We start from the raw sequence: 25798 nt of genomic DNA on the forward strand, positions 1-25798 counted from the left end.
GGTGACATCCAGGCCACCCTTGGGGACATCCAAGGGACATCCAGGACCCCCTGGTGACATCCAGGACCTCCTTGGGGACATCCAGGACCCCTTGGTGGCATCCAGGGGACACCCAGGACCCCCTGGTGGCATCCAGGTGACATCCAGGACCCCCTGGTGACATCCAGACACCCCTTGGGGACATCCAGGACCCCTTGGGGACATCCAGGGGACACCCAGGACCCCTTGGGGACACCCAGGTGGCATCAGGTGACATCCAGCTCTCTCTTTATTGGCAATAAATAACGAGGACAGAGGTGCCACCCTTGTCCCCAAATGTCCCCAAATGTCCCCAAATGTCCCCAACCCGGGGGTGGCACCGCAGGCCCCTCCCCCTCCCCCCCTTTGGCTCAAGGGGACACTTCCAGAATGTCCCCAAATGTCCCCAAATGTCCTCAAATGTCCTCAAAATGTCCCAAAATGTCCCCAAATGGTCCCCAAATGTCCCAAAATGTCCCCAAATGTCCCCAAAATGTCCCAAAATGTCCCCAAATGGTCCCAGAATGTCCCCAAATGTCCCCAAATGGTCCCAAAATGTCCCCAAATGGTCCCAAATGTCCCCAAATGTCCCCAAAATGTCCCCAAATGACCCCAAATGGTCCCAAAATGTCCCCAAATGTCCCCAAAATGTCCCAAAATGTCCCCAAATGGTCTCAGAATGTCCCCAAATGTCCCCAAATGGTCCCAAAATGGTCCCAAATGTCCCCAAAATGTCCTCAAATGTCCCCAGATGTCCCCAAATGGTCCCAAAATGGTCCCAAAATGTCCCCAAATGGTCCCAAAATGACCCCAAATGTCCCCAAATTGTCCCCAGTGTCCTGGTGATGTCCCTGCCACCCCAGTGCTGTCCCCAAAGTGTCCCCAGCTGTCCCCAGGTGTCCCCAAAGTGTCCCAAGATGTCCCCAGAGGTGTCCACAGTGTCCCCAGCTGTCCCCTCAGTGACCCCAGCTGTCCCCAGCTGTCCCAGGTGTGTCCCCAGGTGTCCCCAGGTGTCCCCAGGTGTCCCCAGGTGTCCCCATGTCCCCCCAGGTGTCCCCAGGTGTGTCCCCAGCTGTCCCCAGGTGTCCCCATGTCCCCCCAGCTGTCCCCAGGTGTCCCCAGAGGTGTCACTTGACAGGTGCCACCACCAGCACCTTGCACTCTCTCTTGGCGATCTTGTCCAGGGCCAGCACGGCTTTGTCACCCGCGGGCAGGTACAGGGGACGTCCCACGGGGGACCCCACGGGGGGGGTGATGGCCCTGCGCTCCATCACGCTGCCGGACCTGGGGACAGGGACACCTGTGTCACCTGTGTCACCTGAGTGTCACCTGTGTCACCTACAGCATCCCTGTGTCACCTACAGTGTCACCTGTGTCACCCCTGTGTGACCCCACGGGGGGGGTGATGGCCCTGCGCTCCATCACGCTGCCGGACCTGGGGACAGGGACACCTGTGTCACCTGTGTCATCTGAGTGTCACCTGTGTCACCTACAGCATCCCTGTGTCACCTGTGTCACCCCTGTGTGACCCCATGGGGGGGGTGATGGCCCTGCGCTCCATCACGCTGCCAGACCTGGGGACATCAGTGTCACCTGTGTCACCTCTGTCACCTGTGTGTCACCTGTGTCACCTCCCTGTGTCACCTGTGTGTGACCTACAGTGTCACCTGTGTCACCCCTGTGTGACCCCACGGGGGGGGTGATGGCCCTGCGCTCCATCACGCTGCCGGACCTGGGGACAGTGTGACACCTGTGTCACCTGTGTCACCTGTGTGTCACCTGTGTCACCTGTGTGTCACCTACAGCATCCCTCTGTCACCTGTGTGTCACCTGTGTCACCTACAGCATCTCTGTGTCACCTGTGTCACCTACAGTGTCACCCCTGTGTGACCCCACGGGGGGGTGATGGCCCTGCGCTCCATCACGCTGCCGGACCTGGGGACAGGGACACCTGTGTCACCTGTGTCACCTGAGTGTGACCTGTGTCACCTGAGTGTCACCTACAGTGTCACCTACAGTGTCACCTGTGTGACCCCACGGGGGGGGTGATGGCCCTGCGCTCCATCACACTGCCGGACCTGGGGACATCAGTGTCACCTGTGTCACCTCCCTGTCACCTACAGCATCCCTGTGTCACCTGTGTGTCACCTCCCTGTGTCACCTGTGTCACCGAGAGCATCCCTGTGTCACCTCCCTGTCACCTACAGCATCTCTGTGTCACCTGTGTCACCTGTGTGTGACCTATAGTGTCACCTGTGTCACACCTGTGTCACCTCAGTGTCACCTACAGCATCCCTGTGTCACCTGTGTGTGACCTACAGTGTCACCTGTGTCACCCCTGTGTGACCCCACGGGGGGGGTGATGGCCCTGCGCTCCATCACGCTGCCAGACCTGGGGACAGGGACACCTGTGTCACCTGTGTCACCTCCCTGAGTCACCTGTGTCACCTACAGTGTCCCTGTGTCACCTGTGTCACCTGTGTGTCACCTGTGTGTCACCTGTGTCACCCCTGTGTGACCCCACGGGGGGGTGATGGCCCTGCGCTCCATCACGCTGCCGGACCTGGGGACATCAGTGTCACCTGTGTCACCTGTGTCACCTGAGTGTCACCTGTGTCACCTACAGCATCCCTGTGTCACCTGTGTCACCTCCCTGTCACCTACAGCATCCCTGTGTCACCTGTGTGTCACCTACAGTGTCACCTGTGTGACCCCACGGGGGGGTGATGGCCCTGCGCTCCATCACGCTGCCAGACCTGGGGACATCAGTGTCACCTGTGTCACCTGTGTCACCTGTGTCACCTCCCTGTCACCTACAGCATCCCTGTGTCACCTGTGTCACCTCCCTGTCACCTACAGCATCCCTGTGTCACCTGTGTGTGACCTACAGTGTCACCTGTGTCACCTGTGTGTAACCTACGGTGTCAGCTGTGTCACCTCCCTGTCACCTGTGTGTGTCACCTGTGTCACCTACAGTGTCCCTGTGTCACCTGTGTCACCTCCAGTGACCCCTCCCAGGTCCCTTTGTCACATCCCAGTCCCTCCCAGTTCATCCCAGTCCATCCCAGTCCCTCCCAGTTCCCTCCCAGTCCCTCCCAGTCCATCCCAGTCCCTCCCAGTCCCTCCCAGTCCATCCCAGTCCCTCCCAGTCCATCCCAGTCCATCCCAGTCCATCCCAGTCCCCCCCAGTGCCCCCCAAATCCCCCCCCAGTCCATCCCAGTCCATCCCAGTGCCCTCCCAGTCCCTCCCAGTCCCTCCCAGTCCCTCCCAGTTCCCTCCCAGTCCATCCCAGTCCATCCCAGTCCCTCCCAGTCCATCCCAGTTCCCTCCCAGTCCCTCCCAGTCCATCCCAGTCCCCCCCAGTCCCTCCCAGTCCATCCCAGTCCCTCCCAGTCCCTCCCAGTCCATCCCAGTCCATCCCAGTGCCCTCCAAACCCTGTCCCAGTCCCTCCCCAGTCCCTCCCAGCCCATCCCAGTCCCTCCCAGTCCCTCCCAGTCCATCCCAGTCCCCCCCAAATCCCCTCCCAGTCCCTCCCAGTCCCTCCCAGTCCCATCCCAGTCCATCCCAGTGCCCTCCAAATTCCCTCCCAGTCCCTCCCAGTCCATCCCAGTCCATCCCAGTCCCTCCCAGTCCCTCCCAGTTCCCTCCCAGTCCCTCCCAGTCCATCCCAGTTACCTCATCAGGTGGCTGCGGGCCGGCTGCTGGTGGGAGAAGCTCTGGGACCGTCCCAGTCCGGCCACCAGTTCCCGCACGGCCGGGGAACTGGGACTGCTCTTCCTGGAGACTGGGCGGGCCTCGGGGGGGGCACTGGTGACACTGGCCGTGAACTGGAGCTTCAGCTTCATGTGCTGGGACAACTGGGAGACAACTGGGACTTACTGGGAGGCACTGGGATGGACTGGGATGGAGTTTGGGGGCACTGGGATGGACTGGGATGAACTGGGAGGGAGTTTTGGGGCACTGGGACGGGGTTTGGGGGCACTGAGATGGACTGGGAGGCACTGGGAGGGCACTGGGAGGGACTGGGACGGGGTTTGGAGGGCACTGGGATGAACTGGGATGAACTGGGATGAACTGGGATGAACTGGGCGGGCCTCGGGGGGGGCACTGGTGACACTGGCCGTGAACTGGAGCTTCAGCTTCATGTGCTGGGACAACTGGGAGACAACTGGGACTTACTGGGAGGCACTGGGAGGCACTGGGAGGGACTGAGATGGACTGGGATGGCACTGGGAGGGACTGAGATGGACTGGGAGGCACTGGGAGGGCACTGGGAGGGACTGGGACAGGGTTTGGAGGGCACTGGGATGAACTGGGATGAACTGGGCGGGCCTCGGGGGGGGCACTGGTGACACTGGCCGTGAACTGGAGCTTCAGCTTCATGTGCTGGGACAACTGGGAGACAACTGGGACTTACTGGGAGGCACTGGGATGGAGTTTGGGGGCACTGGGATGGACTGGGATGAACTGGGAGAGAGTTTTGGGGCACTGGGACGGGGTTTGGAGGGCACTGGGATGGACTGGGAGGGCACTGGGAGGGACTGGGAGGGACTGGGAAGCACTGGGAGGGCACTGGGAGGGACTGGGACAGGGTTTGGAGGGCACTGGGATGAACTGGGATGAACTGGGATGAACTGGGCGGGCCTCGGGGGGGGCACTGGTGACACTGGCCGTGAACTGGAGCTTCAGCTTCATGTGCTGGGACAACTGGGAGACAACTGGGACTTACTGGGAGGCACTGGGATGGACTGGGAGGCACTGGGAGGCACTGGGAGGGACTGGGAGAAGGTTTGGGGGCACTGGGATGGACTGGGAGGGCACTGGGATGAACTGGGATGAACTGGGACGGGCACTGGGAGGGACTGGGATGAACTGGGAGGCACTGGGACGGGGTTTGGAGGGCACTGGGATGAACTGGGATGAACTGGGATGGACTGGGAGGGACTGGGACGGGGTTTGGAGGGCACTGGGAGGGCACTGGGATGGACTGGGATGAACTGGGACAGGGTTTGGAGGGCACTGGGATGGACTGGGAGGGCACTGGGATGGACTGGGAGGCACTGGGAGGGCACTGGGATGGACTGGGAGGGCACTGGGATGGACTGGGAGGGACTGGGACGGGGTTTGAAGGGCACTGGGATGAACTGGGATGAACTGGGATGAACTGGGCGGGCCTCGGGGGGGGCACTGGTGACACTGGCCGTGAACTGGAGCTTCAGCTTCATGTGCTGGGACAACTGGGAGACAACTGGGACTTACTGGGATGCACTGGGATGAACTGGGATGGACTGGGATGGACTGGGATGGACTGGGAGGGACTGGGATGGACTGGGAGGGGGTTTGGGGGCACTGAGATGGACTGGGAGGGCACTGGGAGGCACTGGGAGGCACTGGGATGGGGTTTGGGGGCACTGGGAGGCACTGGGAGGGCACTGGGAGGCACTGGGACGGGGTTTGGAGGGCACTGGGATGAACTGGGATGAACTGGGCGGGCCTCGGGGGGGGCACTGGTGACACTGGCCGTGAACTGGAGCTTCAGCTTCATGTGCTGGGACAACTGGGAGACAACTGGGACTTACTGGGAGGCACTGGGATGGACTGGGAGAGGATTTGGGGGCACTGGGAGGGCACTGGGAGGGCACTGGGAGGGCACTGGGAGGCACTGGGAGGGGCTGGGATGGACTGGGGGGGACTGGGACACACTGGGACGGGGTTTGGAGGGCACTGGGATGGACTGGGATGAACTGGGATGGACTGGGAGGCACTGGGAGGGCACTGGGAGGGACTGGGAGGGCACTGGGATGGGGTTTGGAGGGCACTGGGATGAACTGGGATGAACTGGGATGAACTGGGCGGGCCTCGGGGGGGGCACTGGTGACACTGGCCGTGAACTGGAGCTTCAGCTTCATGTGCTGGGACAACTGGGAGACAACTGGGACTTACTGGGATGCACTGGGATGGAGTTTGGGGGCACTGGGAGAAGGTTTGGGGGCACTGGGATGGACTGGGATGAACTGGGAGGGACTGGGAGGGCACTGGGATGAAGTGGGAGAAGGTTTGGGGGCACTGGGATGAACTGGGAGGCACTGGGACAGGGTTTGGAGGGCACTGGGACGAACTGGGATGAACTGGGAGGGCACTGGGATGGACTGGGAGGGCACTGGGATGGACTGGGAGGCACTGGGACGGGATTTGGAGGGACTGGGAGGGCACTGGGATGAACTGGGATGAACTGGGATGAACTGGGAGGGCCTCGGGGGGGGCACTGGTGACACTGGCCGTGAACTGGAGCTTCAGCTTCATGTGCTGGGACAACTGGGAGCCAACTGGGACTTACTGGGATGGACTGGGATGGACTGGGATGGACTGGGATGGGACTGGGATGGACTGGGATGGGGTTTGGAGGGCACTGGGATGGACTGGGATGGACTGGGATGGACTGGGATGGACTGGGATGGACTGGGAGGGACTGGGATGGGGATTTGGGGGAACTGGGAGGGACTGGGATGGCACCAGTAACTGGGAATGAACTGGGAATACTGGGAATGAACTGGGAACACCGGGAACTGGGAACACTGGGAACACTGGGAATGAACTGGGAATGAACTGGGAGCACTGGGAACACTGGGAATGAACTGGGAATGAACTGGGAGCACTGGGAACACTGGGAATGAACTGGGAATGAACTGGGAATGAACTGGGAATGAACTGGGAACAGTGGGAACACCGGGAACACCGGGAACACCGGGAATACCTCGAAGAGGCCGGGGGTGGCCCAGGTAACTGGGAATGAACTGGGAATGAACTGGGAATGAACTGGGAATGAACTGGGAATGAACTGGGAATGGACTGGGAATGGACTGGGAATGGACTGGGAATGAACTGGGAACACTGGGAACACCGGGAACACCGGGAACACCGGGAATACCTCGAAGAGGCCGGGGGTGGCCCAGGTAACTGGGAATGAACTGGGAACTGGGAATGAACTGGGAATGAACTGGGAATGAACTGGGAATGAACTGGGAACTGGGAATGAACTGGGAGCACTGGGAACACTGGGAACAGTGGGAACACTGGGAATGAACTGGGAATGAACTGGGAACACTGGGAATGAACTGGGAACACTGGGAACACTGGGAACTGGGAACACTGGGAACACTGGGAACTGGGAATACTGGGAATACTGGGAATGAACTGGGAACACTGGGAACACTGGGAATGAACTGGGAGCACTGGGAACACTGGGAACTGGGAACTGGGAATGAACTGGGAGCACTGGGAGCACTGGGAACACCGGGAACACCGGGAATACCTCGAAGAGGCCGGGGGTGGCCCAGGTAACTGGGAATGAACTGGGAATGAACTGGGAATGAACTGGGAATGGACTGGGAGCACTGGGAACTGGGAACACTGGGAACTGGGAACACTGGGAACTGGGAACTGGGAGCACTGGGAACTGGGAGCACTGGGAACTGGGAGCACTGGGAACACTGGGAACTGGGAACACTGGGAACACTGGGAACTGGGAACTGGGAGCACTGGGAACTGGGAGCACTGGGAACTGGGAACTGGGAGCACTGGGAACACTGGGAACACTGGGAACTGGGAGCACTGGGAACACTGGGAACTGGGAATACCTCGAAGAGGCCGGCGCGCAGAGCCTGGAACGCCACGCGGAACGTGCGAGCGCTGCCCTTGCGGGAATAGCCCAGGTTGGTGAGCGGAGTGTGGCAAACAACCGAGTCCAGGGAGCCACGGGACTTCCCTGGGAAATCCGGGAATTTGGGGGAAAATCGGGAATTTTAGGGAATTTTTGGGAATTTTTTGGGATTTTTTGGGGATTTTTTTTGATTTTTTTGGGATTTTTTGGGATTTTTTTGGGATTTTTTTCTGATTTTTTTGGGATTTTTTTCTGATTTTTTTCTGATTTTTTTTGATTTTTTGGGGATTTTTTTATGATTTTTGGGGGATTTGTTTGGGATTTGTTTGGGATTTGTTTGGGATTTGTTTGGGATTTGTTTGGGATTTGTTTGGGATTTTTGGGGGATTTTTTGGGATTTTTTTGAGATTTTTTTGGAATTTTTTTTGATTTTTTGGGGATTTTTTTATGATTTTTGGGGGATTTTTTTGGGATTTGTTTGGGATTTGTTTGGGATTTGTTTGGGATTTTTTTGGGATTTTTTTGGATTTTTTTCTGATTTTTTTTTATTTTTTTGGGATTTTTTTGGGATTTTTTTGGGATTTGTTTGGATTTTTTTCTGATTTTTTTTTTATTTTTTTGGGATTTTTTTGGGATTTTTTAGGGATTTTTTTCTGATTTTTTTTGATTTTTTGGGGATTTTTTTGGGGAATTTTTTGGCAGAATTTTTGGGGATTTGTTTGGGATTTGTTTGGGATTTGTTTGGGATTTGTTTGGGATTTGTTTGGGATTTGTTTGGGGTTTTTTGGGATTTTTTGGGGTTTTTTTCGGATTTTTTTCGGATTTTTTTCGGATTTTTTTCAGATTTTTTTCAGATTTTTTTTGATTTTTTGGGGGATTTTCTTTTTATTTTTTGGGGGGAATTTTTTGGAATTTTTGGGGGATTTTTTGGGAATTTTGGGTTCTGGGAATTTGTAGGAATTTTTTAAATTATGGATTTTATAGTGCTGGGAATTGAGGAATTTGAGGGAATTTGGAGGTTTTTGGGATTGGTGTGGCAAACAACCGAGTCCAGGGAGCCACGGGACTTCCCTGGGAAATCCGGGAATTTGGGGGGAAATCGGGAATTTTAGGGGATTTTTTGGGGATTTTTTTGGGATTTTTTTTGGGATTTTTTGGGATTTTTTGGGGATTTTTTGGGGATTTTTGGGGATTTTTTGGGATTTTTTGGGAATTTTTGGGGATTTTTTTCTGATTTTTTGGGGATATTTTTGGGATTTTTTTCTGATTTTTTTTGATTTTTTGGGGGATTTTTTTATGATTTTTGGGGGATTTTTTTGTGATTTGTTTGGGATTTTTTTGGGATTTGTTTGGGATTTTTGGGGGATTTTTTGGGATTTTTTTGAGATTTTTTTGGAATTTTTTTTGATTTTTTGGGGATTTTTTTCTGATTTTTTGGGGATTTTTTTGGGATTTTTTGGGATTTTTTTCTGATTTTTTTTGATTTTTTGGGGATTTTTTTGGGGAATTTTTTGGCAGAATTTTTGGGGATTTGTTTGGGATTTGTTTGGGATTTGTTTGGGATTTGTTTGGGATTTGTTTGGGGTTTTTTGGGATTTTTTGGGATTTTTTCGGATTTTTTTCGGATTTTTTTCGGATTTTTTTCAGATTTTTTTCGGATTTTTTTTTATTTTTGGGGGATTTTCTTTTTATTTTTTGGGGGGAATTTTTTGGAATTTTTGGGGGATTTTTTGGGAATTTTGGGTTCTGGGAATTTGTAGGAATTTTTTAAATTATTGATTTTGGAGTGCTGGAATTTGAGGGAATTTGGAGGTTTTTGGGATTGGTGTGACAAACAACCGAGTCCAGGGAGCCACGGGACTTCCCTGGGAAATCCGGGAATTTGGGGGAAAATCGGGAATTTTAGGGAATTTTTTGGGAATTTTTTGGGATTTTTTTGGGATTTTTTTGGGATTTTTTTCGGATTTTTTTGGGATTTTTTTGGGATTTTTTTCTGATTTTTTTTGATTTTTTGGGGATTTTTTTATGATTTTTGGGGGATTTTTTTGGGATTTGTTTGGGATTTGTTTGGGATTTGTTTGGGATTTTTGGGGGATTTTTTGGGATTTTTTTGAGATTTTTTTGGAATTTTTTTTGATTTTTTGGGGATTTTTTTCTGATTTTTTTGGGATTTTTTGGGGATTTTTTTGGGATTTTTTTGGGATTTTTTTCTGATTTTTTTTTATTTTTTTGGGATTTTTTTGGGATTTTTTGGGGATTTTTTGGGGATTTTTTGGGGATTTTTTTTTTATTTTTTTGGGATTTTTTTGGGATTTTTTTGGGGATTTTTTGGGATTTTTTTCTGATTTTTTTTGATTTTTTTGGGATTTTTTTGGGATTTTTTTGGGATTTTTTTGGATTTTTTTCTGATTTTTTTTTATTTTTTTGGGATTTTTTTGGGGAATTTTTTGGCAGAATTTTTGAGGATTTGTTTGGGATTTTTTGAGGATTTTTTTCTGATTTTTTGGGGATTTTTTGGGATTTTTTTGGGATTTTTTGGTGGAAATTTGGAGAATTTTTTTTAGAAAAAAATGAGGGGACACGGCCAAGATGTCCCCAAATGTCCCCAATGTCCCCAATGTCCCCAATCCCCCCAATGTCCCCAATGTCCCCAATGTCCCCAATGTCCCCAATGTCCCCCAATGCCCCCAATGTCTCCAATGTCCCCAATGTCCCCAATGTCCCCCCAATGTCCCCAATGTCCCCAACGTCCCCAATGCCCCCAATCCCCCCCCAATGTCCCCAATGTCCCCAATGTCCCCAATGTCCCCCCAATGTCCCTCAATGTCCCCAATGTCCCCAATGTCCCTCAATGTCCCCAATGTCCCCAATGTCCCCAATGTCCCCAATGTCCCAATCCCCCCAATGTCCCCAATGTCCCCAATGTCCCCAATCCCCCCAATGTCCCCAATGTCCCCAGTGTCCCCCCAATGTCCCCCCAATGTCCCCCCAATGTCCCCAATGTCCCCCAATGTCCCCAATGTCCCCCCAATGTCCCCCCAATGTCCCCAATGTCCCCCCAATGTCCCCAATGTCCCCAATGTCCCCCCAATGTCCCCCCAATGTCCCCAATGTCCCCAATGTCCCCAATGTCCCAATCCCCCCAATGTCCCCAATGTCCCCAATGTCCCCAATCCCCCCAATGTCCCCAATGTCCCCAATGTCCCCAATGTCCCCAATGTCCCCAATGTCCCCAGTGTCCCCACCGGCGGTGGCCTCGGGTGTCCAGACCAGCCTCACGGCCAGGAAGTCCTGCAGGTCGTTGAGCAGGGTGTAGGTGACACTGAAACGCTGCAGGGCCACCACGGGGGACTCGCAGGTGGCCGTCATCACGAAGCGCGGCCGCTCCAGACGGATGCTGGGCAACCTGAGGGGACATCGGGGGGACATCGGGGGGACACCTCGGATGGAGATCCAAAAGGTTCTGGGGACGTGGTGGCACCAGGACATCGATGGGACATTGATGGGACATTGATGGGACATTGATGGGACATTGATGGGGACAGTTCTGGAGAAGTTCCAGAAGGTTCTGGAGGGCTTGGGGACATCGTGGGGACAGTTCTGGAGAAGTTCCAGAAGGTTCTGGGGAGGTGGTGGCACCGGGACATTGATGGGACATTGATGTGACATCGTGGGGACAGTTCTGGAGAAGTTCCAGAAGGTTCTGGAGGGCTTGGGGACATCGTGGGGACATCTTGGGGACACCTCGGATGGAGCTCTGGAGGAGTTCCAGAAGGTTCTGGGGAGGTGGTGGCACCAGGACATTGATGGGACATCTTGGGGACATCATGGGGACAGTTCTGGAGAAGTTCCAGAAGGTTCTGGAGGGCTTGGGGACATCATGGGGACAGTTCTGGAAGAGCTCTGGAGGAGTTCCAGAAGGTTCTGGGGAGGTGGTGGCACTGGGACATCGATGGGACATTGATGGGACATTGATGGGACATCGTGGGGACAGTTGTGGAGGAGTTCCAGAAGGTTCTGGAGGGCTTGGGGACATCATGGGGACATCAAGGGGACACTCAGATGGAGCTCCAGAAGGTTCTGGGGATGTGGTGGCACCAGGACATTGATGGGACATTGATGGGACATTGATGGGGACAGTTCTGGAGAAGTTCCAGAAGGTTCTGGGGAGGTGGTGGCACCAGGACATTGATGGGACATTGATGGGACATTGATGTGACATCGTGGGGACAGTTCTGGAGAAGTTCCAGAAGGTTCTGGAGGGCTTGGGGACATCGTGGGGACATCTTGGGGACAGTTCTGGAGGAGTTCCAGAAGGTTCTGGGGATGTGGTGGCACCAGGACAGGATCTGGTGGCACATGGAGGAGAAGCCAGGAGGTTCTGGAGGGCCTGGGGACACTGAGGTGACAACGAGGTGACACCAGGTGACATTGAGGTGACACTGAGGTGACACAGGTGACACTGAGGTGACACACAGGTGACACACAGGTGACACTCAGGTGACACACAGGTGACACAGGTGACACACAGGTGACACTCACCTGTAGTGGGTGACGATGCTGTTGGTGAACGGCAGCTTGGGCGTCGACCACCGAACCACGGCCACCAGGGGCACCTCCAGACCCTGCCAGGGGACACGTCCCCAATGTCCCCAATGTCCCCAGTGTCCCCAATGTCCCCGGTGATGTCCCCAATGTCCCCAATGTCCCCAATGTCCCCAATGTCCCCGGTGATGTCCCCAATGTCCCCCAATGTCCCCAATGTCCCCAATGTCCCCCAGTGTCCCCAATGTCCCCAGTGTCCCCAATGTCCCCACTGTCCCCCAATGTCCCCAATGTCCCCAATGTCCCCAATGTCCCCAGTGTCCCCAATGTCCCCAATGTCCCCCCAATGTCCCCCCAATGTCCCCCCAATGTCCCCCAATGTCCCCAATGTCCCCAATGTCCCCAGTGTCCCCAATGTCCCCAATGTCCCCAATCCCCCCAATGTCCCCAATGTCCCCAATGTCCCCAATGTCCCCAGTGTCCCCAATGTCCCCAATGTCCCCAATGTCCCCCCGATGTCCCCAATGTCCCCAATGTCCCCCCGATGTCCCCAATGTCCCCAATGTCCCCAATGTCCCCAATGTCCCCCCAATGTCCCCAATCCCCCAGGTGTCCCCAGGTGAGGTTTTGATGTCCCCAGGTGTCCCCAGGTGTCCCCATGTCCCCCCAGGTGTCCCCAGGTGTGTCCCCATGTCCCCCCAGGTGTCCCCAGGTATCCCCAGGTGTGTCCCCATGTCCCCCCAGGTGTCCTCAGGTGTCCCCATGTCCTCCCAGCTGTCCCCAGGTGTCCCCAAGTGTCCCCAGATGTGTCCCCAGGTGTCCCCATGTCCCCCCAGGTGTCCCCAGGTGTCCCCAAGTGTCCCCAGGTGTCCCCTCATGTCCCCATGTGTCCCCATGTCCCCCCATGTCCCCATGTCCCCCTCACCTCCTTGCTGTCCCCGGGGGGTCTCTCGGGCGCCTGCAGCTGGAACAGGAAGTTCTGCTCCTCCAGGGCGCTGAGGGGACACGGCCACCCCGCGTGGCCACCGGGGACGCGGCAGAAGGCGCCCACGGGGACCTCCCCGGAGTGGTGGCTGCAGGGGACACCATCGGGGACGTCACCGGGGACGTCCTCGGGGACGGCGGGAAAACGGCTCCTCCAGGTTCTCGTGGTGTCCCCAAGGTGTCCCCAAGGTCCCCAAGGTGTCCCCATGGTGTCCTCATGGTGTCCCCATGGTGTCATCAAGGTGTCCCCAAGGTGTCCCCAAAGTCCCCAAGGTGTCCCCAAGGTTCTCAGGGTGTCCTCAAGGTGTCCCCAAGGTGTCCCCAAGGTGTCCCCAAGGTTCTCATGGTGTTCTCAAGGTGTCCCCATGGTGTCCCCAAGGTCCCCAGGGTGTCCTCAAGGTGTCCCTGAGGTTCTCAAGGTTCTCGTGGTGTCCCCATGGTGTCCCCAAGGTGTCCCCAAGGTTCTCATGGTGTCCTCATGGTGTCCCCAAGGTCCCCAAGTTGTCCCCAAGGTCCCCAAGGTGTCCCTGAAGTTCTCAAGATTCTTGTGGTGTCCCCAGGTGTCCCCATGGTGTCCCCAAGGTCCCCAAGGTGTCCCCATGGTGTCCACAAGGTCCCCAAGGTGTCCCCAAGGTTCTCATGGTGTTCTCAAGGTGTCCCCAAGGTGTCCCCAAGGTTCTCATGGTGTCCCCAAGGTGTCCCCAAGGTCCCCAAGGTCCCCCTGAGGTTCTCAAGGTTCTTGTGGTGTCCCCAAGGTGTCCCCATGGTGTCTCCATGGTGTCCCCAAGCTCCCTAAGTTGTCCCCAAGGTGTCCCCAAGGTGTCCCCAAGGTGTCCCCAAGGTTCTCATGGTGTCCCCAAGGTGTCCTCAAGGTGTCCCCATGGTGTCCCCAAGGTCCCCAAGGTGTCCCTGAGGTTCTCAAGGTTCTTGTGGTGTCCCCATGGTGTCCCCAGGTGTCCCCAGGTGTCCCCAAGGTGTCCCTGTGGTGTCCCCATGGTGTCCCCAAGGTTCTCATGGTGTCCTCAAGGTGTCCCCAAGGTCCCCAAGTTGTCCCCATGGTGTCCCCAGCTGTCCCCAGGTGTCCCCAAGGTGTCCCCGAGGTTCTTGTGGTGTCCCCATGGTGTCCCCAAGGTGTCCCCAGGTGTACCCAAGGTTCTTGTGGTGTCCTCAAGGTTCTCATGGACTCCCCAAGGTCCCCACATTGTCCCCAAGGCTCTTGTGGTGTCCCCAGGTACCCCCAGGTGTGTCCCCAGCTGTCCCCAGCTGTCCCCAGGTGTGTCCCCAGCTGTCCCCAGGTGTGTCCCCAGCTGTCCCCAGGTGTCCCCAGGTGTGTCCCCAGCTGTCCCCAGCTGTCCCCAGGTGTGTCCCCAGCTGTCCCCAGGTGTGTCCCCAGCTGTCCCCAGCTGTCCCCAGGTGTGTCCCCAGCTGTCCCCAGCTGTCCCCAGCTGTCCCCAGGGTGTCCCCAGCTGTCCCCAGGTGTCCCCAGCTGTCCCCAGCTGTCCCCAGGTGTGTCCCCAGGTGTCCCCAGGTGTCCCCAGCTGTCCCCAGCTGTCCCCAGCTGTCCCAGCTGTCCCCAGCTGTCCCCAGCTGTCCCCAGGTGTCCCCAGGTGTGTCCCCAGGTGTGTCCCCAGCTGTCCCCAGCTGTCCCCATGTCCCCAGGTGTCCCCAGGTCTCACCACACGTCATCCACCAGCAGGACGGAGCCGTCGGGCATCACGGGCAGGTAACTGGCGTTGAAATTGGGCAGGATCTGAACGTCCCAGAGAGAGAGCTCCTCCTGCGAGCTGCCGTTCAGCACTGGGGACATCGGGGACAGCATCGGGGACATCGGGGGGACATTGGGGACATCGGGGACATTGGGGACATCGGGGACATCGGGGACATTGGGGGGATTGGGGACATTGGGGGGGTTGGGGACATTGGGGGCATTGGGGGGATTGGGGACATTGGGGACACTGGGGACACTGGGGGGGATTGGGGCATTGGGGACATTGGGGACATTGGGGACATTGGGAGGATTGGGGACATTGGGGACATCGGGGGGACATCATTGGGGACATCGAGGGGACATCGAGGGGACATTGGGGACATCATTGGGGACATCATTGTGGACATCAGGGGGACATCGGGGACATTGGGGACATCATTGGGGACATCATTGGGGACATTGGGGACATCGAGGGGACATCGAGGACATTGGGGACATTGGGGACACTGGGGGGGATTGGGGCATTGGGGACATTGGGGACATTGAGGAGATTGGGGACATTGGGGACATTGGGGGTGTTGGGGACATTGGGGACATTGGGAACATCGGGGACATTGTGGGGATATTGGGGACATTGGGGACGTTGAGGACATTGGGGACATTGGGGGGATTGGGGACATTGGGGGGACATTGGGGACATTGGGGACACTGGGGACATTGGGGACATTGAGGAGATTGGGGACATTGGGGACATTGAGGAGATTGGGGGCGTTGGGAACATTGGGAGGATTGGGGACATTGGGGACATTGGGGGACATTGGGGACATCATCGGGGACATTGGGGACATCGGGGACATCGGGGGGACATCATTGGGGACATCATCGGGGACATCGGGGGGACATCGGGGCACTGGGGACATCGGGGACATTGGGGACATTGGGGACATTGGGGACATTGAGGAGATTGGGGACATTGGGGGACATTGGGGACATCGGGGGGACATTGGGGACATCGGGGACATTGGGGGGACATCGGGGGCATTGGGGACATTGGGGACATTGGGGACATCGGGGGGACATTGGGGACATTGGGGGACATTGGGGACATTGAGGACATTGGGGACATCGGGGGGACATTGGGGACATTGAGGGGACATTGGGGACATTGGGGGACATTGGGGACATTGGGGACATCGAGGGGACATGGTGGGGACATTGGGGACATTGGGGACATTTATATTTTGACCCTCCCCCCTTCATCCCACCCATTTTGTCCCCCCCAAAATTGTCCCCACCCCCCCCAGGTGTCCCCAGGTGTCCCCAGGTGTCCCCCCAGGTGTCCCCAGGTGTCCCCAGCTGTCCCCAGGTGTCCCCACCCCCCCCAGGTGTCCCCAGGTGTCCCCAGGTGTCCCCAGGTGTCCCCAAGTGTCACCTTTCAGCACGGTCAGGTATTTCCCGGACACGGTCACCTGGCGGCAGCGGACGCGGGGCGGTGGCAGCACCGTCAGCAGAGTGGACACTGCGGGGACATTTGGGGACATTTGGGGACATCTGGGTGGCCTCAGGGGCATTTGGGGACATTTGGGGACATCTGGGTGGCCTCAGGGGCATTTGGGTGGCCTTGGGGACATTTGGGGACAGTTTTGTCCCACCTTGGTGGCACCAAACGCGTCCCTAAGTCGGGGTTGGGGACAATCCCTGGTGGTCCTGGGTGGCCTTGGGGACCCTTGGGGACACTCAGGGGACACTTGGGGACACCTGGGTGGCCTTGGGGACCCTTGGGGACACTTAGGGACACTTGGGGACACCTTGGGGACACCTTGGGGACCTCACCTTGTGCCTTGAAGGCGCCATGGGGACACCTGGGGGTGGCCTTGGGGACCCTTGGGGACACTCAGGGGACACTTGAGGACACCTGGGTGGCCTTGGGGACCCTTGGGGACACTTGGGGACACTCGGGGACCTCACCTTGTGCCTTGAAGGCGCCGTGGGGACACCTGGGGGTGGCCTTGGGGACCCTTGGGGACACCTGGGGACACTTGGGGACACTCAGGGGACACTTGAGGACACCTGGGTGGCCTTGGGGACACTTGGGGACACTCGGGGACCTCACCTTGTGCCTTGAAGGCGCCGTGGGGACACCTGGGGGTGGCCTTGGGGACCCTTGGGGACACTCAGGGGACACTTGAGGACACCTGGGTGGCCTTGGGGACACTTGGGGACACTTGGGGACACTTGGGGACCTCACCTTGTGCCTTGAAGGCGCCGTGGGGACACCTGGGGGTGGCCTTGGGGACCCTTGGGGACCCTTGGGGACACTCAGGGGACACTTGAGGACACCTGGGTGGCCTTGGGGACACTTGGGGACACTCGGGGACCTCACCTTGTGCCTTGAAGGCGCCGTGGGGACACCTGGGGGTGGCCTTGGGGACCCTTGGGGACACTCAGGGGACACTTGAGAACACCTGGGTGGCCTTGGGGACACTTTGGGGACACTTGGGGACACTTGGGGACCTCACCTTGTGCCTTGATGGCGCCGTGGGGACACCTGGGGGTGGCCTTGGGGACCCTTGGGGACACTCAGGGGACACTTGAGGACACCTGGGTGGCCTTGGGGACACTTTGGGGACACCTTGGGGACACTTGGGGACCTCACCTTGTGCCTTGATGGCGCCGTGGGGACACCTGGGGGTGGCACCACAGGGGAAGGGACACTTGGGGACAGTTCTAGGGACACCTGGGGACCCTTGGGGACACTCAGGGGACACTTGGGGACACCTGGGTGGCCTTGGGGACCCTTGGGGACACTCAGGGGACACTTGAGGACACCTGGGTGGCCTTGGGGACCCTTGGGGACACTTGGGGACACTCGGGGACCTCACCTTGTGCCTTGATGGCGCCATGGGGACACCTGGGGGTGGCCTTGGGGACCCTTGGGGACACCTGGGGACCCTTGGGGACACCTGGGTGGCCTTGGGGACACTTTGGGGACACTTGAGGACACCTGGGTGGCCTTGGGGACAGTTCTAGGGACACTTGGGGACACCTGGGTGGCCTTGGGGACCCTTGGGGACACTTGGGGACCTCACCTTGTGCCTTGATGGCGCCGTGGGGACACCTGGGGGTGGCCTTGGGGACCCTTGGGGACACTCAGGGGACACTTGAGGACACCTGGGTGGCCTTGGGGACACTTTGGGGACACTTTGGGGACACTTGGGGACACTTGGGGACCTCACCTTGTGCCTTGAAGGCGCCGTGCTGCTGCCGGAACACCTGGCCGGGGGCGCGGCCCTGGAGGAGCCTCAGGTACCCCCCTGTCCCTGTCATTGTCACCTGGGGCGGCGCTGTCACCTGTCCTGGAGGTGTCGTTGTCACCTGGGGTGGCGCCGTCACCTCCTCCTGCAGCTCCGGTGGCTCCGTGTCCCGCTGCCACACGGTCACCACGATCTGGGGACACCCAGGGGTCACCACGGGGTCACCGAGGTCACCACGGGGTCACCACGGGGTCACCATGGGGTCACCGAGGTGTCCCGCTGCCACACGGTCACCACGATCTGGGGACACCCAGGGGTCACCATGGGGTCACCAAGGTCACCATGGGGTCACCGAGGTCACCACGGGGCCACCACGGGGTCACCATGGGGTCACCGAGGTCACCACGGGGTCACCACGGGGTCACCATGGGGTCACCATGGGGTCACCAAGGTGTCCCGCTGCCACACGGTCACCACGATCTGGGGACACCCAGGGGTCACCACGGGGTCACCCAGGGGTCACCAAGGTCACCATGGGGTCACCACGGTGTCCCCAAGGTGTCCCGCTGCCACACGGTCACCACGATCTGGGGACACCCAGGGGTCACCACGGGGTCACCGAGGTCACCACGGGGTCACTGAGGTCACCACGGGGTCACCATGGGGTCACCGAGGTCACCAAGGTATCCCCAAGGTCCCCAAGGTGTCACCGAGGTCACCAAGCTGTCCCCAAAGTGTCCCCAAATGTCCCCCCAGGTGTCCCCAGGTGTCCCCAGGTGAGGTTTCGATGTCTCCAGGTGAGGTTTTGGTGTCCCCATGTCCCCCCAGGTGTGTCCCGGGTGTCCCCCCAGGTGTCCCCAGGTGTCCCCAGGTGTGTCCCAGGTGTCCCCAGGTGTCTCCAGGTGTCCCCACCTTGGCCTTGGCGGTGGCGGGCGGGAGCCCGTCCAGGGCCACAGTGTCCCCATGTCCCCCCAGGTGTCCCCAGGTGTCCCCAGGTGAGGTTTTGGTGTCCCCAGGTATCCCCAGGTGTCCTCAGGTGTGTCCCCATGTCCCCCCATGTCCCCCCAGGTGTCTCCAGGGTGTCCCCAGGTGTCCCCAGGTGTCCCCAGGTGTCCCCAGGTGCGTTCCAGACTCGGTTCTAGATCGGTTCTAGATCGGTTCTAGATCGGTTCTAGATCGGTTCTAGACTCGGTTCTAGAGCGGTTCTAGACTCGGTTCTAGACTCGGTTCTAGAGCGGTTCTAGATCAGGTTCTAGACTCGGTTCTAGACTCGGTTCCAGACTCGGTTCTAGACTCGGTTCTAGACTCGGTTCTAGACTCGGTTCTAGACTCGGTTCTAGACTCGGTTCTAGACTCGGTTCCAGACTCGGTTCTAGACTCGGTTCTAGACCGGGTTCTAGACATGTTCCAGGTGTCCCCAGGTGTCCCCAGGTGTCCCCAGGTGAGGTTTTGATGTCCCCAGGTGTCCCCATGTCCCCCCAGGTGTCCCCAGGTGAGGTTTCGATGTCTCCAGGTGAGGTTTTGGTGTCCCCAGGTGTGTCCCAGGTGTGTCCCCAGGTGTCCCCATGTCCCCCCAGGTGTGCCCCAGGTGTCCCCAGGTGTGTCCCAGGTGTCCCCAGGTGTGTCCCCAGGTGTCCCCATGTCCCCCCAGGTGTCCCCAGGTGTCCCCAGGTGTGTCCCAGGTGTGTCCCCAGGTGTCCCCAGGTGTGTCCCAGGTGTCCCCAGGTGTCCCCAGGTGTCCCCATGTGTCCCCAGGTGTCCCCAGGTGTCCCCAGGTGTGTCCAGGTGTCCCCAGGTGAGGTTTCGATGTCTCCAGGTGAGGTTTTGGTGTCCCCAGGTGTGTCCCCAGGTGTCCCCAGGTGTGCCCCATGTCCCCTCAGGTGTCCCCAGGTGTCCCCAGGTGTCCCCAGGTGTCCCCAGGTGAGGTTTTGATGTCCCCAGGTGTCCCCCCAGGTGTCCCCAGGTGTGTCCCAGGTGTGTCCCAGGTGTGTCCCAGGTGTGTCCCAGGTGTCCCCAGGTGTCCCCAGGTGTCCCCATGTCCCCCCATGTCCCCCCAGGTGTGTCCCCAGGTGTCCCCAGGTGTGTCCCAGGTGTGTCCCCAGGTGTCCCCAGGTGTGTCCCAGGTGTCCCCACCTTGGCCTTGGCGGTGGCGGGCGGGAGCCGGTCCAGGGCCACGGTGAGCGGGAAGATGATCTCGTCCGAGGAGACGATGGGGTCGTCCACGGGCAGCTGGAATGGGGCAAAAAACGGGGAAATTGGGAAAAAACGGGGGAAAAACGGGAAAAACGGGGGGGAAATGGGGAAAAATGGGGGGAAATTGGGAAAAAACGGGGGAAAATGGGGAAAACGGGGGGGGAAATGGGGAAAATGGGGGGAAAATGGGGAAAATGGGGGGAAATGGGAAAAATGGGAAAAAAATGGGAAAAAATGGGGAAAAATGGGGGAAGAATGGAGGGAAAATGGGAAAAAATGGGGGGAAAATGGGGAAAAATGGGGGGAAAATGGGGAAAATGGGGGGAAAATGGGGAAAAATGGGAAAAATGGGGGAAGAATGGAGGGAAAATGGGAAAAATGGGGGGAAAATGGGAAAAATGGGGAAAAATGGGAAAAAATGGGGAAAAAATGGGAAAAATGGGGGAAAATGGGAAAAAATGGGAAAAAATTGGGAAAAATGGGGGAAGAATGGAGGGAAAATGGGAAAAAATGGGGGGAAAATGGGGAAAAATTGGGGAAGAATGGAGGGAAAATGGGGAAAAATGGGGAAAAATTGGGGAAAAATGGGAAAAAAATGGGGGGAAATGGGGAAAAATGGGGAAAAATGGGGGAAAATGGGGGGGAAATGGGGAAAAATGGGAAAAATGGGGGGAAAATGGGGAAAAATGGGGAAAAATGGGAAAAAAATGGGAAAAAATGGGGGGAAATTGGGGAAAAACAGGGAAAAATGGGAAAAATTGGGAAAAAAGGGGGGAAAATGGGGAAAAATTGGGAAAAAATGGGAAAAAATTGGAAAAATTGGGAAAAAAGGGGGAAAAATGGGGGAAAAATTGGGAAAAAATGGGAAAAAATTTGGGGATAAATGGGAAAAAAACGGGAAAAACCCAGGAAAAACAGGAATTCTCCCATCCCTGAGATTCCCAATTTTTTTCCCCCTTGCTCACCACCCCCGACCCCCCTCAGAATTCCCAAATTTCCCCCCATCCTCACCCCGGCTCCGGCGGATCCCGGCGGGCCCCTGGAATGGGTGAGCAGAGCTCGGCATTCCCGGAAAATCGGCGGCTCCTTGGGATCGTGGTGGCCGAAATTCCCGGGATTTGCTGAGTTCTCCTCCTCATCCCGGTTTTTCCCGGCGTCGTCGCCGCAGGTGACGGTGGCCAAGGCGGATAAAGACGAAGCCAACTGGATCCAGGGGGTTTTTCCCGGGATATTGGAGGAATTCCCGGGGTTTTTGTCGGGATTCCCGGGGTTTTTGTCGGGATTCCCGGGGTTTTTGTCGGGATTCCCGGGGTTTTTGTCGGGATTCCCGGGGTTTTTCCTCAGGACCAGCAGGAATCGAACGGTTTCGCCCAGGTAAAGGTGATTTCGGCGGGGGAGGGATCGATATCCCGAGGATTCTCCGGCCAGGAATTCCCGGGGAGGGAAGGGGACGGCGGGGAAATACATGGAGTAATCGCATTGGGATTCCATGAGGGGGGAAAAGTGGGAAAAAATGGGGAAAAAATGGGGAAAAAGTGGGAAAAATCGGGGGGAAAATGGGGAAAAATCTGGGGAAAAATTGGGGAAAAAATGGGGAAAAAGTGGGAAAAATCGGGGGGAAAGTGGGGAAAAATCCGGGGAAAAATTGAGAAAAAATCGGGAGAAAATTGGGGAAAATGGGGAAAAAATTGGGAAAAAATCAGAAGAAAATTGGGAAAAGATTAGGGGAAAAAATGGGAAAAAATGAGGAAAAAATTGGGAAAAGATTAGGGGAAAAAATGGGAAAAAATGGGGAAAAAATTGGGAAAAAGAGGGAAAGAATTGGGAAAAATCCAGGGGAAAATGGGGGAAAATCTGGGGAAAAATTGGGGAAAAATCTGGGGAAAAATTGAGGAAAAATGGGGGAAAAATCAGGAGAAAATTGGGGAAAATGGGGAAAAAATTGGGGAAGAATCAGAAGAAAATTGGGAAAAGATTAGGGAAAAAATGGGAAAAAATGGGGAAAAAATTGGGAAAAAGAGGGAAAGAATTGGGAAAAATCCAGGGGAAAATGGGGGAAAATCTGGGGAAAAATTGGGGAAAAATTGAGGAAAAATGGGGGAAAAATCGGGAGAAAATTGGGGAAAATGGGGAAAAAATTGGGGAAGAATCAGAAGAAAATTGGGAAAAGATTAGGGAAAAAATGGGAAAAAATGGGGAAAAAATTGGGAAAAAGCGGGAAAGAATTGGGAAAAATCCAGGGGAAAATGGGAAAAAATCTGGGGAAAAATTGGGGGAAAATCCGGGGAAAAATTGAGAAAAAATGGGGGAAAAATCGGGAGAAAATTGGGGAAAATGGGGAAAAAATTGGGGAAGAATCAGAAGAAAATTGGGAAAAGATTAGGGAAAAAATGGGAAAAAATGGGGAAAAAATTGGGAAAAAGAGGGAAAGAATTGGGAAAAATCCAGGGGAAAATGGGAAAAAATCTGGGGAAAAATTGGGGAAAAATCCGGGGAAAAATTGAGAAAAAATGGGGGAAAAATCGGGAGAAAATTGGGGAAAATGGGGAAAAAATTGGGAAAGAATCAGAAGAAAATTGGGAAAAGATTAGGGAAAAAATGGGAAAAAATGGGGAAAAAATTGGGAAAAAATTGGGAAAAATTGGGGAAAAATTGGGAAAAATTGGGGAAAAATACAGGAAAAAATTGGGGAAAAAACGGGAAAAAATTGGGAAAAAATGGGAAAAAGTGGGAAAAATATGGGGAAAAATTGGGAATTTTCCAGGGAAAAATGGGGAAAAAATTGGGAAAAAATTGGGGAAAATTGGGAAAAAATTGGGGAAAAAATGGGAAAAAATTGGGGAAAAAAAAGGGAAAAAATGGGGAAAAAAAAGGGGAAAATTGGGAAAAATGGGGAAAAAATTGGGAAAAAATCAGAAGAAAATTGGGAAAAAACCAGGGAAAAATCAGGAGAAAATCAGGAAAAAATCGGGAAAAAATCGGGAAGGAATTGGGAAAATTCTCAGGGAAAAATCAGGAGAAAAAATTGGGAAAAAATCAGGAGAAAATCGGGCAAAAAATGGGAAAAAATTGAAAAAATTGGGGGGAAATGGGAAAAGCGAAAGGGGAAAAAAAATCTGGGAATTAAGGGTTGAATTCCTGAAGGAATTTCGGGAATATTGAGGGGAGAAATGTGGGAATTTCGGGAATTTTGGGGGTTTAATCCCGTTGGAATTCCGGGAATATCGATGGGATTTGGGGCCTTAAATCCCGGGAGAAATTCGGGAATTCTGAGGGGGGAAAATGGGAATTAAATCCCGAGGGAATTTTCGGGAATCATCGGGTTTAATTCCCGAGGAAAAATTGGGAATTTTGAGGGGGATAAAGGGGGTTAAATCCAAGGAAAAATCGGGAATTTTGAGGGGGATAAAGGGGGTTAAATCCAGGGGAAAATCGGGAATTTTGAGGGGGATAAAGGGGGTTAAATCCAGGGAAAATTGGTAATTTTGAGGGGGATAAAGAGGGTTAAATCCAAGGAAAAATTGGGATTTTTGAGGGGGTTAAATCCAGGTAAAAATTGGGAATTTTGAGGGGGATAAAGGGGGTTAAATCCAAGGAAAAATTGGGAATTTTGAGGGGGATAAAGGGGGTTAAATCCAAGGAAAAATTGGGAATTTTGAGGGGGATAAAGGGGGTTAAATCCAGGGAAAATTGGGAATTTTGAGGGGGTTAAATCCAGGGAAAATTGGGAATTTTGAGGGGGATAAAGGGGGTTAAATCCAAGGAAAAATTGGGAATTTTGAGGGGGTTAAATCCAAGGAAAAATCGAGAATTTTGAGGGGGTTAAATCCAGGGAAAATCGGGAATTTTGAGGGGGATAAAGGGGGTTAAATCCAGGGAAAATTGGGAATTTTGAGGGGGTTAAATCCAAGGAAAAATTGGGAATTTTGAGGGGGATAAAGGGGGTTAAATCCAGGGAAAATTGGGAATTTTGAGGGGGATAAAGGGGGTTAAATCCAAGGAAAAATTGGGAATTTTGAGGGGTTTAAATCCAAGGAAAAATCGGGAATTTTGAGGGGGATAAAGGGGGTTAAATCCAGGGAAAATTGGGAATTTTGAGGGGGTTAAATCCAAGGAAAAATCGGGAATTTTGAGGGGGTTAAATCCAGGGAAAATCGGGAATTTTGAGGGGGATAAAGGGGGTTAAATCCAAAGAAAAATTGGGAATTTTGAGGGGGTTAAATCCAGGGAAAAATCGGGAATTTTGAGGGGGATAAAGGGGGTTAAATCCAAGGAAAAATTGGGAATTTTGAGGGGGTTAAATCCAGGGAAAAATCGGGAATTTTGAGGGGGATAAAGGGGTTAAATCCAAGGAAAAATCGGGAATTTTGAGGGGGATAAAGGGGTTAAATCCAAGGAAAAATTGGGAATTTTGAGGGGGTTAAATCCAGGGAAAAATCGGGAATTTTGAGGGGGATAAAGGGGGTTAAATCCAAGGAAAAATCGGGAATTTTGAGGGGGATAAAGGGGTTAAATCCAGGGAAAATTGGGAATTTTGAGGGGGTTAAATCCAGGGAAAAATCCGGAATTTTGAGGGGGATAAAGGGGGTTAAATCCAAGGAAAAATTGGGAATTTTGAGGGGGTTAAATCCAGGGAAAAATTGGGAAATTTGAGGGGGTTAAAGGGGGTTAAATCCAGGGAAAATTGGGAATTTTGAGGGGGTTAAAGGGGGTTAAATCCAGGGGAAAATTGGGAATTTTGAGGGGGTTAAATCCAAGGAAAAATCGGGAATTTTGAGGGGGATAAAGGGGGTTAAATCCAAGGAAAAATTGGGAATTTGAGGGGGTTAAATCCAAGGAAAAATCGGGAATTTTGAGGGGGTTAAATCCAGGGAAAATCGGGAATTTTTTGGGGGGAAATCCTGAGGGAATCCCGGGAATCGTGAGGGGAAAACCGGGATTTAAATCCCGGTTGGATAACGAGGGATGTGAAGAGAGATAAAATCGCCGGAATTTTGAGGTTAAATCCCGGAAAAAAACCGGGAATCCCGGCAGGATAACGAGGGGAGGATCCTGAGGGGATCCCGGGCCTGATCCGGTGTTACCGGGAGGGTCCTGAGGGGATCCTGAGGGGGTCCCGGGATTACCGGAGGGGGATCCGGGGGTTACCGGAGGGGGATCCCGGGCCCGATCCGAGGTTACCGGGGGGGGATCCTGAGGGGTCCCGGGGGGGTCCCGGGGGGGGTCCCGGCTCCGGTCCGGGCCCGTTCGGCGCTTCCGGGTGCGGCCCGATGGAGGTGTACGGCAACGCCGGTAAACATGGCGGCGCCCATTGGCGCATTGCGCATGCGCAATAAACCACGAAGCTGCAATGCGGTCTTCTCCAAAATGGCGGCGCCCATCGGGTTTTGTGCGCATGCGCAGCGCGTGGAGCCGTACGGAGGCGGTGAGGCGC

The 25798-nt window shown here is 55.1% G+C and overlaps 1 protein-coding gene and 1 long non-coding RNA gene across 4 annotated transcripts in view; one reads left to right on the forward strand and one right to left on the reverse strand.

The window, feature by feature from the left end:
• Positions 1–250: 250 nt before the first annotated feature.
• On the reverse strand, positions 251–25643 carry TRAPPC14 (trafficking protein particle complex subunit 14). 3 transcript variants are annotated; one of them, XM_086871804.1, is made up of 11 exons: positions 21376–25643; positions 20305–20400; positions 18154–18364; positions 16350–16436; positions 14886–15006; positions 13151–13298; positions 12223–12305; positions 10926–11086; positions 7658–7785; positions 3696–3877; positions 251–1302 (listed from the first exon to the last, which is right to left on the reverse strand). In XM_086871804.1, exons 1-11 carry the CDS (start codon positions 21853–21855, stop codon positions 1146–1148), a joined length of 1854 nt encoding a protein of 617 aa, XP_086727930.1. In that variant the 5' UTR covers positions 21856–25643; the 3' UTR covers positions 251–1145. The 3 variants fall into 3 exon arrangements, with proteins under 3 accessions (XP_086727930.1, XP_086727931.1, XP_086727932.1); XM_086871805.1 differs by lacking the exon at positions 251–1302 and adding an exon at positions 2274–2581; XM_086871806.1 differs by lacking the exons at positions 251–1302; positions 3696–3877 and having other exon boundaries at positions 7658–9545.
• LOC147647492 (uncharacterized) overlaps positions 19133–25798 on the forward strand; it is a 164284-nt gene continuing 157618 nt past the window's right edge. Inside the window, exon 1 of the long non-coding RNA XR_015281549.1 lies at positions 19133–19197. This is a non-coding gene — a long non-coding RNA (uncharacterized LOC147647492). The remainder of the gene's footprint in view (positions 19198–25798) is intronic.

This window comes from Cyanistes caeruleus, chromosome 37 (assembly GCF_971803275.1).
Source record: "Cyanistes caeruleus chromosome 37, bCyaCae1.hap1.1, whole genome shotgun sequence".
Taxonomy (NCBI): Eukaryota; Metazoa; Chordata; class Aves; order Passeriformes; family Paridae; genus Cyanistes; species Cyanistes caeruleus.

Excerpts from the sequence above, each read along its gene's own strand:
- TRAPPC14 (XM_086871804.1), bottom strand. The coding sequence starts at position 21,855 with ATGGAATCCCAATGCGATTACTCCATGTATTTCCCCGCCGTCCCCTTC. Across the intron at positions 20,401-21,375 it reads CGGGATCCGCCGGAGCCGGG|CTGCCCGTGGACGACCCCAT; the intron begins GTGAGGATGGGG and ends GCCCCATTCCAG. Across the intron at positions 18,365-20,304 it reads CCGCCACCGCCAAGGCCAAG|ATCGTGGTGACCGTGTGGCA; the intron begins GTGGGGACACCT and ends GGGTGTCCCCAG.